At 39.0% G+C, this 20,653-nt stretch overlaps 1 protein-coding gene across 1 annotated transcript; it reads left to right on the top strand.

Moving 5' to 3' along the window:
* Positions 1 to 647: 647 nt before the first annotated feature.
* On the top strand, positions 648 to 10,028 carry ankmy2a (ankyrin repeat and MYND domain containing 2a). Its single transcript, XM_041792665.1, has 10 exons — positions 648 to 846; positions 1,267 to 1,331; positions 3,668 to 3,806; positions 3,911 to 4,009; positions 5,893 to 6,053; positions 6,508 to 6,722; positions 7,560 to 7,695; positions 8,213 to 8,341; positions 8,614 to 8,743; positions 9,115 to 10,028. Exons 1-10 carry the CDS (start codon positions 780 to 782, stop codon positions 9,255 to 9,257), a joined length of 1,284 nt encoding a protein of 427 aa, XP_041648599.1. The 5' UTR covers positions 648 to 779; the 3' UTR covers positions 9,258 to 10,028.
* Positions 10,029 to 20,653: the final 10,625 nt, after the last annotated feature.

Here is a 20,653-nt window from a genome sequence, read left to right as displayed (position 1 = left end):
GGCTTCTGGTTGGTTTAAGATATTTTATTTGTTGGATTAGTTTAGAATTGTTGGCTATCATTATTTTAAATGGGGGCACAGTTAGTTTAGCATTTTATGTATTAAAAAATAAATACATTCTGGACATTTATAGTGATAGGGAGGTTCCTTCAAAGCCCTAAACCCACCCCTGGCTACGGGCTTGAAAGAAAATATGCAGGTTTCCTATTCAGCTATGAAAAAAACTCCTTAAAGTCGGTATACTGTACTTATTCAGTTACCATTTCAGTTTTGATAAGTCTTCTCATGGGTTTTATTAACATCATGATTAAAATTCGAGTATTTTTTACTATAAAGTGTTACGTTACAGTTAGTCAACCAGAAAATTTGCATACATGTGCTGCAGCTTTAGATGAACTTTCTAGACTTCCTTGGAACAGTTTATTTGAGCGGAAAAGCAGGGGTTGGTTTTCTTCTTTACCAAATTTACTTTTCGGCTGTTTTACCTTGGTCAATGATAATTCATACAAAAGATATCATAATAATATCTAATTGCCATAAGAAATAAATTTGGCTTGCTTGAATTAACACTGGAAGTAATGTACTGTGAAATTGGCTGTTGCCGTCCACCCCTCCTCTTACAGTACGTAGTGGTACGTCCCTGATGACAGCTCGATCTGAGCTAGCCTTCACGCCCGAGCACCATCACACTGACAGAGCTGTTGAAAGCCTAGTTTGTCCTTCAAACTTCACGTTGTTTTAGTTCAGTTATAAGCCAATTGCAAGCTATCGTCCTCACGATGTCTGCTCCGAAGAAGGGAGACTTGTCTTCAAGCGAAAAGGAATTGTTTGAGGTTATTTCTGCAGGTAAGGCTCTGCTGCTAGCGCTAATCCCTGTAGAAATCATACAAGGGTTAGCATTTATTAGCACTATGAGGAGTACTTCACTGAAAAAGTAGAATAACTATTGAAGTATTTCGTGAGTTACCTTCACATCATGTCACATATCTCCAAATTGAGTTTCCTAGCTTGTAGTGTGACTGCTAACGTTTGATGACAGCAGTAATATGTTCATTAGCAGCTTCTTCTGATAGCTTGCTATCTTCACTTGTTAACATCAGCTAGATTTAAATGCAGGAAAACGTTTCTGATACTTTCCCTAAAGTCAGCAGAGTTTGTATTCTGTAGCAGCCACAGTCTATCAGACACGTCAGTGACTTGTGTCTTTGTGTTGTATATTCTGATGGTGATGTATTCATACAGTATTATTGAATGTTCTGCTCTTAGGAAATGTACAGGAAGCTTCAAGGCTGCTCGGCTGTAAGGATGTTCGGGTTAACTGTCTGGATGAGGTAACACTGACTTTATAACAAAAGAAAGCTTACTGTAATAATATTTAATGATCCCCTTAATATCTTCTCATTCATTAGAAGCTTTCATGTCTTTTTCTCTATTTTTCAAACCTTATACCAATTTTGATGTGCTAAATAGTTATCCAGATAGCCAACATTGATACTTCTTAATGGTTTTTGCTATGACCAGGAACATAGACCCAAATTATTATTCATTCTGTAGACATAACTGATGATATCTGAAGTTAGTCAACCCTTTGTTAAAACCACTTTGAGTAAGCATAAATTAAATTCATTTAAAATGTCTCAAATTCAAGCTGCTTAGTTTCAATGTCACCTATTTAAAGACACATCAGTTTCCTGTATTTTAATGTTGATGGTATTAGGGCTGAGCGATTTGGGACAGTTGTCTAATTCGTCGTCTAATGCGTGCATTGCAATTGTGATTTGAAATGCGATTATTTCCTAAGTTCCTTATGTTGTGTTTTTTCCAACAAACGAGCAATAAATCATTCATATTACAACAAACACAATATTAAATAAAACTAGGGCTGAAGAATTTTGGAAAAATATGTCATTGTGACAATTTTGAGTCACATTGCAGATTGGATAGGACTTGTTGTTTTGAAGGGAGTTAAAACTTGTATGTCTTTCTCATATTTAATAAGCGAAACATACCAAAAAAGAAGGAACTTTGTAGACTACTCTAAAAAATCGCCGATGGATTCAAGCATGATATGTAATGGATAAAAAACACTTGCAGAAAAAAGTATTAAAACCGGTATTTTGGCATAAATCTCAGGTTAAAGAAATATTGCACCTTTTGCAATTTGAAAATTACAGCAGGTCATATTGCAGTTTGATCTAATTTTTGATTAATTGCCTAGCCCTAGATGGTATCAAAAAGTACTAAAGCTTAGAAAGAAAAACTTCACATATTGACCCATGTTTTTCACCACAAGACAGCAACAGTACTGTCCACATTGAATTAATAAACATTGAATAAACACTGATAAGATTTAAAGCAACTTAGACCATTTTCAGGCATTTGCATGCAAAGTTTTGCAATTAAAAACAAGTGATTGCCCAACAATGATTGTCTAGGTCTTCCACTTTTGTTGCTGTTATATCTAGCAGATATTAATGTTGATCTTTAATGGTATCATATCTTAGCTTAAAATTCTGTTATCATATATATAGTCCCAGACAGCCATCAATACAACCTCAAAAATATATATTTTTACCTATATAACTGCTTAAAGAGCTGCTTTACAGTCTCACACGAGCAGGAGTAGATTGCCAATACACCACCCAATGAACCCTTTTCTTATTCATCAATATATATACTGATATTTTACAATGCAAAAATAGAAAATTACAGACAAATAAAACCATCATTCATCTCAAGAGTTTCTTCCAAAAGCCTAAAATAGTGCTTAAACATGGCACTTATCAGTTCTCTCTTATTATTGATACCACATCTGTCAGTCTGTCCCTGCTGATTTTATAGTTGACAATGAGACTGAATCATTTGTTTTAAAGCACAAATTTAAAGGCAGCCAAGTGTGTTAAGGATGCTGGTTTGTCATTTAAGTAATGATGCATTTACTGAATTTCCAAGTATTACTAGTAAGTTTATTTAATTATTGTAGTTTATGTTACTTTGATGAAACTATATTTTGATTGAGCCTTTATTTCTTACCTGTGTGCACATATTACTGAGAAATGTGAAGTGCAAATCAAAGTAAATGCACCAGATGGTAGGGTTATCAAAATACCCTTTTTAACCTTAAAATGATTGCAGTAAATCTAAAATGACACTTTTACATTTGTTGCTACAAGGGCACCCAGTGCAGAATGAATTCTTCTTGAAATATGTCTGTAGGTCTTTGGTACCCTTGCAATCCCTGCCATTAAAATAAAGGAGGCTGTCATGTTTGAAATCATGTGCTATCTCAAAGAATCAAAGTATGGGCAATTATCAGAGGTACAAACTGTACAAATTGAAGCTTGTCCTAAAAGTAAGGTGCTTAATTTTTCCTTTTTTGTGGAGGACAAAATGTACTTAGATTTTGAAGCAAACCTCATCCTTTGTTCAGTGACATGTGTGTTGGACAACAGGACTCATGAATCGCTGTGGAGGGCTTTGGAGAAGGTCCTTGATGTCTTTACCTTCATCTGTCCTTGTTTATTGTTGTCTTGTCAAAAACAGGTGTCTAGAAATAGATGCTGTGTGGCGTAATGGTTATGTGAACTTTTCAGCTTTATACAAAAGCATGGTATTAACTGGTGTAAATTGTCTAGTATTGGTAAACTTATTCTTGTCTTATCTACAGTATGGGATGACACCGCTCATGCATGCTGCTTATAAAGGAAAAGCAGACATGTGCAAACTGCTGCTGCAGCACGGAGCCGACGTGAACTGCAATGAGCACGAGCACGGGTACACGGCGCTTATGTTTGCTGGCCTGTCAGGTATGCTATCAGTAAAACAGCTAGAATATGCTTCATATTTCAGGGCTCATTATCACAGCAGTAAAACTGTAAGTTCATGATTTCTCTTCCTTTTTTGCTCTTAGGTAAGACTGATATCACGTGGATGATGCTGGACGCGGGGGCAGAAACAGACGTGGTCAACTCCGTCGGGAGGACAGCAGCACAGATGGCCGCCTTTGTTGGTACGTCTGGATGTGACGTTCAGTGTGCTTGAGCTTTATTTATACATTGCCTGAAACAAAAAGACAAGGGGTCATGCATCTACTTTTGTTAGTCAAGAACGTTTAGACAATAAATTGGATTTTTGGATGCTTTTTTCTGTCCTTAATCATGGCAAAGTAGCTAAATCTAAGCTTTCACTCTGCTAGGAAAGACAGGTTGTACAATGTTGTGTGTCCTTTCAATGTTGACTGTTGCACAGGGGCAGATCATATTATATCAGACTCAGTGTATGTAGGTGTTTTCAGGTTGTAAAAATCTTCATGTTAACATAATTTATGTCCTCTAAACGCTGATGTATTTATTTTTTTGAAAGCTCAAAATTATCCTACCTAGAACTTAAAGATATAGAAATGCCTCAAGACCCCAAAAAAAGTCAATTTCAGTGAAATTAAACCAAAAGTCAGGCTTTCATTTTGTTAGTCTCAGTATTTCTTTGTTTTCAAAGATTCTCTGTAATCATTCTGACAGTGTGAACTCTCACAACAGTTAAGAAAATGAAATGTGCACAATAGCTTTGGAAAAACTGTGGTGTTTTGTCTTTTTTTGGCACATGATGATGCAGACCAGGCTGGTGGTGTCTCTTTTTAAATGCTTTTCTCATTATTGCTCATGCTGCATTTAAAGGAAATTGTGCATGTTTGATTTATGATAAGTAGGTTCCAACAAGTTAGAATATAAGCCTTCTCTTTGAACAGGGATTTCTTGGAAATTGTCCTTTTCAAAATCGAAACAAATTCCCCAAAATTTCAAAGAGATTGCCCAACACTTCTGAGAAATTTCTTAAGCGTGTTTTTTTAAAATATCCCATAGAAACTACCCCTAAAGTTCTATAAATAGTTCTAAAATCTTTTAGTGAAACTTTATCACGAAACCTTAACATTTTAATAAAAAAATAAATAAAATCCCCAAATAAATTCCATGCAAATTTCTAAAACAGTCAAGCAAATTCCATCAATATCAGGGGAAAATCCCTAAGAATTTTCTCAGCAAATTCTAAGAGCTTTAAAAAATACATTCTCCAATGAAAGTTACAGAAACATCCAAACAAATTCCTAGAACTCTCCATGGAGTTTCCTGAAAATTTTAAAGGACAACCCCTACGGACAAATTCCCAATCCAAGTCCCCCAAATAATCAAAAAATAACTTTCCCAAATTCACATGAAAATGTAAAAAAAAATTAAAAGCAGTTCCCCTAAACTTCCTGTAATACTCTTAAAAATATACAAACCTAACCCCTAAAGTTCTTTGAAGATTCCTAATAAATTCCAAGCAAATTCTCCACAATATCCAAACAGTAAATTATCCCAACATTTCAGGCAAATAACTTAAAACTTCAATGGACATTCTGGACAGTTATCTCAAAAATAGCAGAAATTGTTGCTATGTTGTAGGAAAGGCCAAATTGTAATACCCTAATATTTGCATGCAGGTCTTCGGAGGTTAAAGACCAAATGCTGTCCGTGTCACTAGCAAGATGACAAACTCCACATGGTTAAAAACAGATGGTGCTAAAGGAGCTTACAGTGAAACTGCACGTTAAGGACTTTGCTGGATATGATTGAAACCATCTTGTAGGAAGAGAGTTCAGTATCTTTCTCTCTCATAGACCCCCAGAACAAACCACATATTCTATGCTGGTGTGAATTTATCCTGGATTCCTAACTTTTTTCACAAGCCTGACTGCCTGAGCAGTCTAAACACATTAAGGATAGTGTTTTAGCTGCCTGAAGCTAGTAAACTAAAGTGCACTGACAATCTGAAGATGCATTGAAATATTTAACTCAGTCTGACTTAAAAACATGTTTTAAAGATGTTGAACCACCTCCTCTCCTTCGTCCTCAGGACAGCACGACTGTGTCACTGTGATCAACAACTTCTTCTCCAGAGCCAGACTGGATTACTACACCAGGCCTCAGGGTTTGGAGAAGGAGCCTAAACTGCCTCCTAAGCTGGCTGGACCACTGCACAAAGTTATCATGAGCACCAACCTGAACCCTGTCAAGGTAAGACACAGCTTGTAAGTGGATCTTTAAAGAGTAGTAAAATGGAGATGTTGTATTGAAGATATGGGGCCCTGTATATACTAGATTAATCTCAGAGCCCTGCAGCTCCCCCATCAAACCGTCTGCTGACTTCTCCCTGTGCTAGTCTGTGTGATTGGAGAAAATGCTCCTTCTTGCATCAGGAGCTCTTTATGCTAACAGAGCATCAACAAATCTCCCTGATTATATCGCCTCATGTGATGAAAGGGCAAGAAATCTGAGAGCTAATCAGCTGCTGGAGTGGTTTAATGGGTTGGAAATAATCACAAGATTGCATAAAGAGGTGTCTTCTGTCCTAAAAATACACTACTTCAGACTGATTGGTACATTATGTCTCCATAGTTTGTTTACATTTTTACTGTAATACTTTTTCTTGACCGCCAGCTAAGCTCCAGTGTCTGCCGTATTTTTATAGATGGTGATGCTGGTGAAGGAGAACCCTCTGCTAGCAGAGCCAGAGGCTCTGGATAAATGCCGCCGGGTGATGGAGCTCATCTGTGAGAAGTGCATCAAGCAGCAGGACATGAACGAGGTGTTAGCCATGAAGATGCATTACATCAGCTGTGTGCTGGGAAAGTGTGCCTCTTTTCTCAAAGACCGGGAAGACAAGCTAGACGGCCTCATTAAGAGGTGAGAACTTGACAGGATGGTTGTTAGGCACTTTACAACCTAACGGCACAATATAAGAACACTCTGGGAATTAGTATGGGAACAAGGAAGGAAAACTATATCTGTTAAACAGATGCTGCACTGCATTTATGAGACTGAATATGACGAAAACAAAATGTGTTGGATTATTCAAAAATGGAGGAAGAATGATAGGACTAAAAAATGTCTGTTTAAGATGGGGCTTTTATGTCGCAATTTTCAAAATTGCAAGTTTTCTCATTTCTACAATGAAGTTTGTCTAATATCACTTGTGAGAGACAGAGCACTCTGACTCCGTGCCACCATTATGTAAACATGTCAGGCTGCAAGAGACACTGATGCTGTCACGGATACACCAGTGTGACTTCTGAGGCAGACGCTTAAACGGAACCTGGCATGATCAGACAAATTCACCTTATTGGATAGATTTTTTATCTCATATGTATACTGAACAGAAAAACTCACTAGATATCTGCATTTTTAGTAAATTGAGCTTTTAAACTCACCAGAACTGCCATCATGTTTTCATCCACACTGGTAGTGTGACGTCATCCGGCCAGAGCGCTCCTCGCCATTGCAGCTGCTGTGAATGTCCGCTTCAGCATCACAGCTTTCATACCAGGCAGGAGTTTGCTGCGTGTTGGCTTTGTCAAAGGCCTGTAAACCTCCCTGCAAGTGACTTGATTCAGTGTATAGTGGAAGTGTGTTGGTAGCTTTTCAAAATAAAAGCATTATGTACAAAAGAAGTGAGTTTCTCCCAAGAGTAAAGTGTCGTGTTTTCCCATATCAAAGCTTTCCTTGTTTTTTTGCTTTCTTTAGTTTGCTGAAGGGCCGAGACAACGACGGCTTCCCTGTGTACCAAGAGAAGTTTATCAGAGAGTGCATCCGCAAGTTTCCTTACTGTGACGCCACTCTGCTGCAGCAGCTGGTGAGAAGTATCGCTCCTGTGGAGATTGTAAGTACAGAGAAATGAGCTTTCAATAGATGTGTATACAGGGTTTAATTCAAGATAATCTCATCTTAGATTTTCAAATGTTGGTGAAGACTTTTGTCCGAAATCTTATTAGTTTCGTTCAGATTTTGTCAAAGGCTACAGTATAAACAGTACGCAAGGGTTGCAGCAGCATTCTGTGAGAAAAAAAGTTCCAGATTTGGGGCACAAATTAACCTCCATTGCATCTACACGTACAAACACTGACACAAAATACACCCAGCATGAAAAGGAAGTCAAAAATTAACACAAGTCCCATAAGATAAGAGATGGTAAATAAATAGAATAAACAAATAGATTATTAAAAAGATACAATTAAGTGGCAGTTGGGCTCAGCGAGTCATCAGTTTCAAAGACAAACCTTTTTTAATCACATTTAATAATGTCCTGAGAAAATGTGAAACTTTCTGTGACAGTTTTGTATTTTTTTTAATGTCTTATCCTTGTTTTTTGTCCTTTTTCTTCCCTTTACTCATGATAGGGTAATGACCCCACAGCTCTGTCGGTGCTGACTCAGGCCATCACAGGTCAGGTCGGCTTCATGGACGCAGAGTTTTGTACGACCTGTGGCGAGAAGGGAGCCGAGAAGAGATGCTCCATCTGCAAAATGGTGAATTTCTTTGAAAAAGACAAAAAATTATATATCAGTTTGGACAAAAAAGCATTTCTGTCTGTCAGGCAGAAGCTTTCTGTTGCAGCTTATGGTTAACCTCATTACCTTGTTGGTGTTATTTGAATTTGTATGATTTTTACATTAGCTTTTATTCACATAAAGAAATGAATTTTTTAAGATGTAAGGAAGAAAAAAATCTCACATATGTGGCTTACAGTCAGCCACTTATGCAAATAAAGTGCATTTGTTCACCGTTTCTCTCTCTCTAGGTGATCTACTGTGGCCAAGCGTGCCAAAAGATGCACTGGTTCACCCACAAGAAAGTCTGCAAGATGCTGCAGGAGCAGAGAGAGAAACAGGAGGCTGAGACAGCCAAACTGAGGATGCAGCAGAGCAAAGGTATGTCATCTATGTGGGAGCTAGAGCTTTGCATTTAAAGGGGACATATTATGCAAAAATTACTTTTTCAGGCTTTTCTAACAAAAATATATGCCCCTGGTTTGTCCACAATCCCCCCCCGAGGATCAGGAAAATCCATTCTCCAATCTCCCTCCCCCACCCTTCAGAAAATGTGTGCTGAAACAAGCTATTCTAAGATTTTCCCCTCATGATGTCATGTGGGGATTTAGCACCGCCCCTAGGTTCGATTGGCCCTCCCTGCTTGGAGGAAAGGTCAGCCCTCTTCTCCTGATCATCCTCTTAGAGGATGAATATTACAAATCACCTTTACCACTTCACTTTAATGTTGCTCTGCTGTCTGTTTGTTTCAGAGGAGAGTGAAGCGGTACAGGGGGTTCAGGAGGTCTCAGACTCCATGGTGGAACTCTCAGTGGCGTCCAACAACGACGTCGCTCCCTCAGACCCTGCAGCAGAAACCCTGAACCAAACTCCCATCACAGCTGCTGAAAACTGAGGACCATCAGAACGGCCTCCTCCTAAAAAAACATCCACAGACCACATACGGAGAGACAAACTGGCAGTGAGAGTGAAAGCCAGAGAAGGACTGGTCCAGCAGGAAACAGAAACCGCTATTTATTGCTGACCTGAGACTGTCACACAGGCAGGGAGACACTAACAGTTTGTGCCACAGTCATCATGTTTTTCATTTTTATATGTTTAATTTTCAGACGTCGTGGTATGTGAATGTAAAAATAGGCTGATATGTTTGTGGTAGAGGTCACTGGGAGGAATTGTGGGTAATATTTGAAGAGCTAATGATGGGACAATTCTGCCTTAAGAAACCGTAGCGAACCTGTGCAGGAGGGACGTGACTGTAGCCAATCAGAAGTGTCATTTGTTTAAGGGTGTTTGTTTTGTAGAGAGGGGACAGCTTGGCTGCACAATATTGACCAAAAATGTATATTTTTAAATATAAAGAACATATACTGAATTTATATTTGGTGTATAGTGAAAGATGTTTAAGCTCAGGACTCTTCAAACTTTAAAGAAATCATTTGTGAGTAAATCGTTGTCGTACTCAGCACAAGAGCAGTGTTTCAGCATCAAAGATGGCTCCTTGTTTTGAGGAATAGCTGTGAATGGTTTTAGTTTTATTTGTGTGCAGCCTCCATGGACAGAAATTCAATTCAAATGAGGCGTTTTTGTCTTGATCTGTGACGATTTACAACATTTTAACAACCTGAGCTTCAACACGTCGAATAAAGACCAAACTCATTCAACTGCATTCATCAGATTGGTTTATTTTAAAAAAATGTTGCTATTTTATGGCTTCTCTGCATTTTTCCCAACATATTTCAAATCTTAAACATCTGTGTGTAACAGTGATGGCACAAGGAACCAGTCAGACCAGTCAGAGGGGTTGTGAAGAGCAGTGGTTTCCGTAGCGACCTGCAGGCGTCACAGGATGCTGTCCAAAGAAGCAAAGACAAATATAATATGATTTTAATTGGTGTATTTTATTCATTACAGTAAAAACAAAGCCTTCAAATGAGTTCAATTTAAAATAAAACAATAGGTGAAATTTTTACATGATTCATTCTGCAACATCCTATGCTTTAGCCACCTCCAGGGTCAGTGGGGTCAGGCGCTGTTATTTTGTGGTCACGGGATGAAAAGTTTGGGATCCCCTGGTTTAGACAACGCATTGTTGTGAATTAACGATTGACTTTGGGCATTTAGGTGCCAGGTGACTAGATTTTAATGTTTGCAATACGTCTTCACCTGAGATTAGAACTCACTTGCTCACCTTTTAAAACAACAGCCATTGCATTAGACAAATTACTACATATTCAATAGCTTCCATATAATGCCCATTTTTGCTGATGTACAAGTAACTATAACCATGTTAGACTGCTACTAAGCAAACTCAAAATTTATGATCATTCTGGTAGATCCTTGATTCTTAATATATATACTCATTGTACTCTTTCTAAGAGGGTTTATGGTAGCAATCCCCAAATGGCGGCCCACGGGCCAGGTCTGGGAAACGAAGCCAAATAACCTGCCTTTGTGTTCTTTTTTTGTCAGCAGTGGTTTTGGCCTTGGAACTTGTCTTTCTTATGGTTGAGTCATGAACTCTGACCTTAACTGAGGCCAGTGAGGACTGCAGTTCTTAGGATGTAGTTCTGGGTTCTTTTGTGGCCTCCTGGATGAGTCGTCATTGCACTTTTGGATTCATTTTGGTTCGCTGACCACTCCTAGGAATGTTCATTGCTGTTCCCAGTTTTCTCCATTTGTGGATAATGGCTCTGACCGTGGTTTTCTGGAGTCTCAAAGCCTTGGAAATGGCTTTGCGACCTTTTCAAGACTGATAGACTTCAATCACTTTGTTTCTCATTTGTTCTTGAATGGTTTGGATTGTGGCATGATGTGTTTCTTTTTGAGATCTTGTAGCCTACTTTGTCTGAAGTGATTTCTTGATTCAACAAATATGGCGGTAATCAGGCCTGGGTGTGGCCAGCGAAATTGAACTCAGCTTTCCAAAAACTGTGGTTAATCACAGTTAACTCATTATTTAACAAGGCGGTCAATTACTTTTTCACATAGGGCCAGATAGGTTTGGATTTTTTCCCCCCTTAATAAATAAAATCCCCATTTAGAAACTGCATCTTCTATTTACTTGGGTTATCTTTGTGAGATATAAAAACTGGTTTGATGATCCAAAACATTTAAGTGTGATAAATATGCAAAAACATCAGGAATGAGAAAGGGGGCAAATACTTTTTCACATCACTGTACACTTTTCTCTTCCACCTGAAGTGATACATTTCTCTCACATTCATCCTACTGCACCTCAAAGGATAAAAACCTCTGATAATAAAGTTTTATTAAATCTTCTCTCATAAATAAAAGCAGCCTCCATCATGGATGAAGAGCAGGATAAAGAGGTCTGGTAAATCTGTTTAGTTATTACTTTATGGAAATGCATTTCCCTGAGATCTGTAAGCAGACACTGACCAGTGAAATCATGATTCTTTTTATGGATTACACTCTGCAGACTGCTGCTCTTCTGCAGAAGGCTACAGACTGGAGGATACGGTGACGCTCCTGACTGTGCAGCTGGAACGACCTCCTCCTCTCCACTGTCTTCACCTCTGACAACAAAATAAGAAAAGAACGGAATAAAACACTCATTCTAAAGAGAAGACTTTTTGCAGAACTGAGCAAAGAGTGCAAACATCTAAAGCATGTGCTTGAATTAAACATAACATCTCTATAATGACTGTAAATGAAAAACTCCTCAATATCTAAGTTGACTGTCTGTAGATTTTACCTTTCTCATCTAAAACCTGGACAGAGGGCAGGCAGTGGATCACATGGAGACGATACCCAGGTTCATGAGAGATGGGATTCAGGAAAAAAGCTGCAAAGAGACTGTTCATTTCAAGCAGAATCCAACATATTACACATGCTGATATAATGTAGTGTACACAGGTATATGGAGCATTATTTTTGCCTCCATATAATAAACCTGCTTTTAAATCTTCTGACACACAGCGTACGCGGCACAGTCAAGTCAAAACTTGTCAATAGCCGCTGTTGATTGGGCTTTGGTCACTTCTTTCTATCATTTTGCTTCCCTCTTCATACTTTCACATTGATCCTTATTTATAGGTGTATTTTATATAACACGGTCGTTTGTCCTGTTCTGGATGGTCGCTAGAGAATCTCTTCCTCTGCAGGCTCCACTACACCTCTGGTTCCACATATTCTCATGTCTTGTTATTTTGAACTTGTAGACTGTGAGCCCCTAACCTTGCAAAGCAGATGGATCCGCCTGTTTCCTTGTTTCTCACCCATCTAAACCGTTTGGGCCCAGTTAGAAAGTGACAGAACCAATCAGCGACAAGGGGCAGTAATTTCAGGCGCGGCGGAGTCGCAAGCAAACAGCTACAAGAGGCCGGTGCAATTGTGGTGGAAGAGATTAGCGTGGATGCCGCTAAAGCGCCAGTGTTATAAGAACCTGACGATATTTCTTCATTAAAAGAAGAACAAAGAACAGCAGTGAGTTGTTTTCTTTTCAAAAACGACAGAAGTCGGGCACTGACATGTCAACAGTCCCCATGGTTCGTTGTTATTTCTCGGTAGCTGTGCAGGCGCACTTCGGTCGCAGCTACGTCACATGTTTTGTTGCTCTGATTGGCCCATAAAGATGTGACAGACTGAGCATTCATCCAATCACACTCAGAGTTTTTTTTCAAATCCTCTGGATGGATGGATGGATGGATGGATGTGTGAAACAAATCCACCTGGCGTGTCAGGTTAGTGAGCCTCTCTATTATTGCAGACTTAAAGCTGACCCTCATCACTTACTCGCAGCCTGGAGCTGCTGCATCCTCCTGAGCTCATGCACGGTCTCCTCCAGCCCTCTGATCTGGTTGTTGTGGAGGAACAAAAGTCGGAGGCACGTTAGATGACTGAGAGCACCTATAAGAGACAGAAAAGAGGGTCAATTCAAAGTGGACCACCTTTTAAAAAGTTACTTAAAGATATTTAGTGCCGTTAAGCTATGTATTTATTTGTTTATTCTGTTTAAAATGTGGTAGATTAATATAGCTCTCGTAAAATATTTAACTGTTTGTGCTGGTGCACAGGATGGCAGGGAAGAGGAAGCAGCTAGTAAGTGCAGCATGCACCAGGTGGGCAGCATGCTGCTTAATGATATCAGCAGAAGCAGAGCAGAGAAGAGGAGACATCATATACAACATTTGTCAGTTTATTTGGTTTTATTTAATTCAGGAAAGTAAATTAAACTCATATTTATTGATGTAATCCAAAAATTTACTTTCTGTGCTTGCACGAAGCTATTTTCTTTCATTTAATACATCAGGCAGCATGCAACCCTTTGTTTTGTGTATGGTGTGCACTACTTTGTTTTTTTTGTTGACCAAATATTGTTGTAGATCACTTAAAGACCCTGTAAAGTGAAATCCAAAGTTTTTGTCTTAACACTCTAGATATGTTGGAATATGGTTGCTGTATTGCTGAATTTTGTATTTAGACCATTAGAAAGTTTTTTACCTCTCTCCTCTCTTGATTTAATTGGGCGGGGCCAATATGTGGGCTCATGATGTCATGAGCCCACAGTACGGAATGACCCCGCCCCTCCAACGCTACAATATAAAATCACAGAGCAGTTCACCTCAGTACAGTCTGTTGTTAGCTGATGTCACTGCCTTTATTGAAAGTTAACAGTTGGTTAAATGCTGTTTTTTTTTTTTTTTAATTGTGAGGTAAATTTGCCAAATCCACCAGCCACAGTGGTCATTGGATCATTTAAAGTATTAAAACAGAGATTTGAGCTGAGATTTGAAAATGGATAGGCAGCTTTGCTCTGTTTATAAGGTCAAAGGGCAGGCTGATGGCGAGATTGCTTTCCTCCATACAGATTGTAACATTTTTTAAATCTGAGAGGATCATATTTCTCCTGAGTGGGCGTGGCTTAAGCTCATTCAACAGACACACCCACACCATCCTGGAGCAGATTGTACTGCCTAATTTTTCATGATTTTGAAGCTTAATTTTACAAACTTGACGATGTTTTATTTGACTGAAATTTGACCTGGAGGTTCAAAACACAGCGACCTATCATACAACAAACCTAAATACAGATTTATTTTCACTTTACAGGGTCTTAAAGATCAACCCAAAATTTTAAGGCACACCATCCATACAAAATAGCCTCTTTAACCTATGGGTAGCACTTTTTTAGTGGGCCTTGATTACCTAGTCATTTTATAGCAACAAGTGAAGTTGTCTTCTAATTTCCCAAGAATAAGTTGGTAATTAACTAGTAATAAGGTGGTATTTTACAAGTTATAACTTGTAGACATGGTACTTTTAAGGAAGTATATGCCTAGTAATAATGTATCAATTATCAACTAATTCTTTCTAACACTGTTAAGATTCTCTGGTAATTAGGTGGTATTTAACCCTAACGTTAACCGCCTAACCCTAACCCTTACACCTAAACCTAACCCTAACAATTATTCACTAGAAATGGAAATTCAAACTAGATAGACAAACTAAAACTGAACCCTGGATTCAGAACCATCTCTACAGCCATCTTTAAACTAAAAACATGAAAAAAAGCCAAATATTTCCCCCCTCTGCCTCTAAGAATACATTCACATTATCTTCTACATTTAAAGGAAGTATGATGATTCACCAGATATAGACTTGATGTTGTTGTTGTGGAGGTAAAGTTCAGTCAGGCAGCAGTTGATGGACCGACAGCTGAGCTCTCTGATCTGAAAAATTAAAATCAAAATAATATTTTAGTTATTAATTCAGTCAGAAATCCAGTTGCTGAAGCTCACACAGCAATGCAGAATCTCACCTTGTTGTTATTCAGCCACAGCTCCCTCAGGAAGGAAAATCTGGACAAATCAGGGACACTGGCGAGCTTTCTGTTAAGCAAAACAAGCAACAAGTGGGATTTCTTTCATTTTTAAAAGACATGCAGCAATTTGAATCTTAATGTTTGCAGAAATTGCAGTGAGATCAGTAAAAATGGTTCAATCACAGGAAACTGTCTTACTTTTTGGAGAGTCTGAGCTGGCAGACATCAACATCTCTCCTTAATCCTCTCTGCTGCAGACAGTCCTGTATGTCCTGGATTATTAAGAGTTACAGAAGAAGAAAAGTCAACCAACATTTACCTGACATTTCTAATCTTTAATTATCAGAGAGTGAGGGGCCTACCTTGTCAGTCTCCATTGTCAGTCACTTTCAGATCTGTCGCACCTGTTGCCTAGCAACTCCAACAAATAAGATATAGTTCTTTTAAGGCAATGGAAAATCATAACAATATATTAGTGACAAGCAAAGGTCTAGACAGGAGGAAACAACATCAGTAAGTGTCACAATGTGCTTCAAGTGCAACCGTACACAGGTGCTATGCTATACACTTGGTGTATAGAAGGGTTTTCCCCCTACACACACATCATCAACAACAAACCAATAAGTGATCAACATGACACCTCATATGGTCTTCATCAGTGACATTGTCTTTGCCAATATATATGGCACCAAAGTACCAAGCTGTCGACTCTGATCAAATGGAGTTGGGTGATTCCACCATTGAGTGACAACAGAGTAGAGCTCGTGACTTAGGGGCCTGATGTACCGGGCTCCTTTCACTGGCAGAGGGTTGCAGGCATGAGGGAGTGTAGACCTGGATTAGGGATTCAAGGTAAACAGGGGCAGTTTTAGGTTCAGCTGCTTTGTAAGGAATGAGTCAAGTGTTGAATTTGATGTGAGCTGCAACTGGAAGCCAGCGTAGAGAGGACTGGTTGAAGACTAGACGTCCTGCTGCATTCTGGATCATCTGCAGAGGTTTGAATGTGCATGCAGGGAGGCCAGTAATGAGCTGCAGTAGTCAATGCATGATATTACAATGCTGTGTCACATGCTGATGATGAGACTTCTGCAGCAGCCATCTGCAGATGAAGCAAATATCCAGCAGAGGGCACTGTTTCACACATATTGAAGGCAAACTTGGTCAGTTGAGGTTTCAGCTTTATACACATCAAGGTTTGTAGTAAAGTGTTGTGAAGTCTATCTATAACAGTATCAATAACACCTTCAGTTCAGTTGCTCTTTACCCTGTCCTCACTGCCTGACTTTATATAGAGGAACTATCTGCCTGTCAATGTTTATATCTGTGTGGACAGCAACAAAAGTAATAGGCAAGCAATAAAATTAAAAATGTACTAAAAACACGCGCTAAAAATCAATCGAATCTACTAAAAATGTCAAGTGTATGTTAAAACACACAAATGATACAGTTCAAGATTCAAATATTCAAGCACTACATAAATGACTCAATGTATACAAATATAAGTATACAAAAACTATGTTCAACTAGAATGAGTCAGCTGTGATTCAGTTCTAACTACATAATTATATGTAGAGTTATTCTTTGTATACCCATGTTAACTAACACTTAACTAGCAGGTAGGTCCTCATTCATTTCCTAATAACTATGCAAAATTTTAAGTACCTTATCTATCAGTTCATATGTATTTAGTTACCATTAAGTACCCCAGTGGTTTTTTTCATCTTCATATCCATGCAAAATCAACTCTTTAAATTTTCCCACAGCATCAATAGAAACTGTACTAACTATAATACAGACTGTATCTAGATATAGTTGATGTATGGTTGTAGTGAGACTGCGTGGTTAATCCAATTCACAACCCCACACCATTTGGGAACAGCTAAATTACACAAATGCATGCTAAAATGTTTATTTTTGCAGCATACTTTTCAGCCTAATTCACAGCTATTGACTACAGTAATCTAATGTGGCAAATCCAAAATTCTTTGTACCTGTTATAATCAATTTACTCTAAATTGTATAAAAAAAAACAGAGGCGCAGTAAGAAAATACCAGAAATACTACAGAAAATGTTAGTTCATATGCCCATTTTTGACATTTTAACCCATGTTTGCCATTTTTAAAATCCAATTTCACCACCTGTCCCACCATTTTTGTCATTATTAACCCATTTTAGCTTTTTTAAAAATGTATTTTAATTCTGTTCTCAACAAAAGGATTTAAATTTTTAAAAGAGGGCTACTTACCACACAAATGAATTCAAATTTGTTTCTTTGGTAAAGAGTGGTTATTATTCAGGTTAAATATAAAATACCACAGCTTAACTTTACAATGGACCATGATTTTTCTGGCCCCCAGTTTGTCTGGGTCCTGGAAAGCTCTCCCATTTTTCCCCCTAATAGACGGCCTTGTCTGCACATGACCATGTTGCCATGGTACCTGCAACCAGCACAGCTGTATACAACCCCAAATCCAAAAAAGTTGGCACACTGTGTAAAATGTAAATAAAAACAGAATGCAGTAATTGTCAAATCTTATAGTTCACAACAGAACATAAACAAAATATCAGCCATTAAAACTGAGACATTTTACCATTTCATGAAAAATATTAGCTCATTTTAAATTTGATGGCAGCAACACATCTCAAAAAAGTAGGGATAGGGCCATGTTTAGCATCCCCTCTTCCTTTAACAACAGTCTGGTAAACTCTGGGTAAATTTTGGGAGAGGAATGTTGTCCCATTCTTGTCTGATGTAGGATTCTTACTGCTCAACATTCCTGGGTCTTTTTTGCCAGATTTTACATGGTTATAAAAGTATGCAAAGAACTGTTCATTGGCTTTATTTTATTATAGTTTATAAAACTATTGTAGTTAAAGCGTCACTGATTATAATAGTGGCTCTTTCTCTAAGAATAAGAGACGTGAATGAGACTAAACCCTCCATCCATCATGTCTCCTTTGCTGGGATCTTTTCCAAACTCTGCTGCCACACTGACCTCTCTTCCTCTGCTTTGTCTCAGGTGTTGTGAATTCCTTTTGTTCCCCTCCAGTTGCGCTCGCCACACCTCCCATTACTCCATGTGGGCGCTTCCTGATCATGCACACACTCTCGTCATGCTGCTTGTCAATATGCTATTAACCTGGCCACCTTTCACTTCCCATGGGGGTTAGGGGCGACTGAATTCCTGCTGCTGAGTTTCGCTGCTGCTCCATGAGAGAGAGTCAGCTCTCAGCTCTCTGCCTTTACACAGCGAGAGCACAATACCCCAGGCCTATCATTTTCACTCTTCTTTCATTTAACCCGCTCCCATTAGGAGCTCAGAGGGGCGTCAAAGTGTAAAAAGTGTCCTGAAAAGATCTGACCATGTTTCTCTGGAAAGTAGAGGGAATGATCCCTGGGTGCTCGCATTTAGAGAGGAACAAAAGAGAGGAAACAACAGATTTTAAGAATGAAATCTAATGACTAACAGGGTTCAACTGCTGCAGAGATGTGGTACTCAGGAATATTTCTACACAGTTTTTGACTCCTTAACTATTTATTTCTTTTGATTTGCTAAATTGCTGCTGCCAAAACCAATTAATAGTGGTTCTTCTCAAAAGGCGACCCCCAAAATAGAGGTGCTAGAGACCGGGGACCCCCACGGTACCTGAAGGTGGTTGAACACAGTCATGCACAATCAAGAATAGTCATGTGCAGACAAGGCCGCCCATGATGGGGGACAAAGGGTAGAGGTTTCTGGGACCCAACCAAACTGGGGGACCATGGAGGTTAGCAAATCATGGTTCATTGTACCGTTAAGCTGTGATACCCGTATTTTATATTCAACCTACTGTATATTCAAAAGAATTAAAATTGGTTAAAAATGCCATAAATGGGTTAAAAATTGCAAAAATCGGTCAAAGTGGTGGTGAAATGGGATTTTGAAAGTAGCAGAAATGGGTTAGAAGAGACAAAATTGGATAAAGTGTCAAAAAACAAAAAGCAAAAATGGCAAAAATGTGTTTAAGTGGCATAAACCCAAATAAATATAGCTAAAAGTGGCCAAATTTGGGTTAAAGTGGCAAAAAGGGGTGGAAATTTTGGTGAAATTGGAAGAAAAGTTGTTTGACCTGGCAAAAATGGTTTAACTGAGGCAGAAAAATGGGCAGAAGTGGGTTAAATTGGCAAAAATGGGCATTTAAAGTGGTTAATGTAGCAATAATGTGTCAACAGAGGTGGAAAGTAGAAAGAAATGGAAAGAATTGGTTTACAGGTGCAAAAGACAGGCAGAAAAAAGTGGTGGAAAGGGTTTAAAATGGACATAAATGGGTTTCAAGTGGCAAAAATGTGTTAAAATGTGTCAAACTTGGTGGGGAAAAGTGATGAAAACAGGTTAAAATTTGGCAAAGTTTGTGTAAAGTGGCAAATATGTAGTTTGAAATGAGTCCTAGTTTTTTCAAGGCATCTGGAGACCCCTTCTGAGTGTCTCGCAACCCCCAAGGAGGTCCCGACCCCCACATTGAGAACCACTGGCATAGAATACAGGAGGCTTATGATGTAAGAAAATGCCATAGGACATGAAACTATAACATAAGATGAGATTGAGTGATGCACTGTTTTCACCCAGTCACCCGTTCTTCCTGTTCTTCTTCTTTGTTGCTCGTGTTGAAATGGGCGAGGAAAAAGGGAAAGAAAGAGATGACAAGGCATCAGGAGTGAGTGACAGAAATATTTTCTTGACTTTCTTTCACTTTTCTCACTCAGCAGAGCTTGTCAGGTTGATTTACAAAGAGGAAATAGCAAGCAGCATTTCCAGCAAACACAACTAGCAGCTCAATAGTAACAAATATTCAGCTGGAGGTCCACAGGTCGGCCTCTTCCTGCTCACTTACTTCCCTTTTATTGGGAAGACTCGTCAAAAAGGGCTTACTGCTTTCATTGTGTTATAAGATGCTGTCTGACAGTTTACAAAACAAAAACTGCCAGAAATCCAACATTAAGTTAGGAGCTGCTGTGACAATCGACTCAAGGTCAGGCTGAAAGTGTGCCTGAAATCTAAATGGTTTCTCAGGGACCCAGCCAATTCTGTGGACAGGCCTGCATGGCCTCACAGCAAGACGGTTCCTTGTCCACTTCCTGGTCAGGGCCTTTTGTACGGGGTTTGTATGTTCTCCCCATGCATGCTTGGGGTCTCTCTGGGTACTCTGGTTTCCTCTCACCACCAAAGACATGCTTGTTAGGGTAACTGGGGGCTTTAAATTGGCTGAGAGTATAACTGGTGGTTTGTCTCTGTACGTCAGTCCTGTGGTTGACTGGTGATTTGTGCAGGGTGTACCCCACCTCTTACCCAGTGACAGCTGGGACAGCCTCTTGCCCTCACAACCCAACACGGGATAAGCAGGGTGATGGATGGATGAAGTTTAGTGTGAGTGTGTAAATATTTTCTGTATTCTGTGGTTTTGGTTTCAAACTGTTCAGTTTTTTGTTGTTTGATTAGCAGTAATAGCAAAAAGTTCAGGTTTATTC

This window comes from Cheilinus undulatus, linkage group 8, assembly GCF_018320785.1.
Source record: "Cheilinus undulatus linkage group 8, ASM1832078v1, whole genome shotgun sequence".
NCBI classification, from domain to species: Eukaryota; Metazoa; Chordata; class Actinopteri; order Labriformes; family Labridae; genus Cheilinus; species Cheilinus undulatus.
Note: the sequence above shows the minus strand (reverse complement) of the source record. Positions and strands in the feature narration are given on the sequence as shown.

Coding starts and splice junctions, on each gene's coding strand:
- ankmy2a (XM_041792665.1), top strand. CDS start 780: ATGTCTGCTCCGAAGAAGGGAGACTTGTCTTCAAGCGAAAAGGAATTG. Junction 1,332..3,667: donor GGGTTAACTGTCTGGATGAG/GTAACACTGACT, acceptor TCTTATCTACAG/TATGGGATGACACCGCTCAT. Junction 4,010..5,892: donor ACAGATGGCCGCCTTTGTTG/GTACGTCTGGAT, acceptor CTTCGTCCTCAG/GACAGCACGACTGTGTCACT.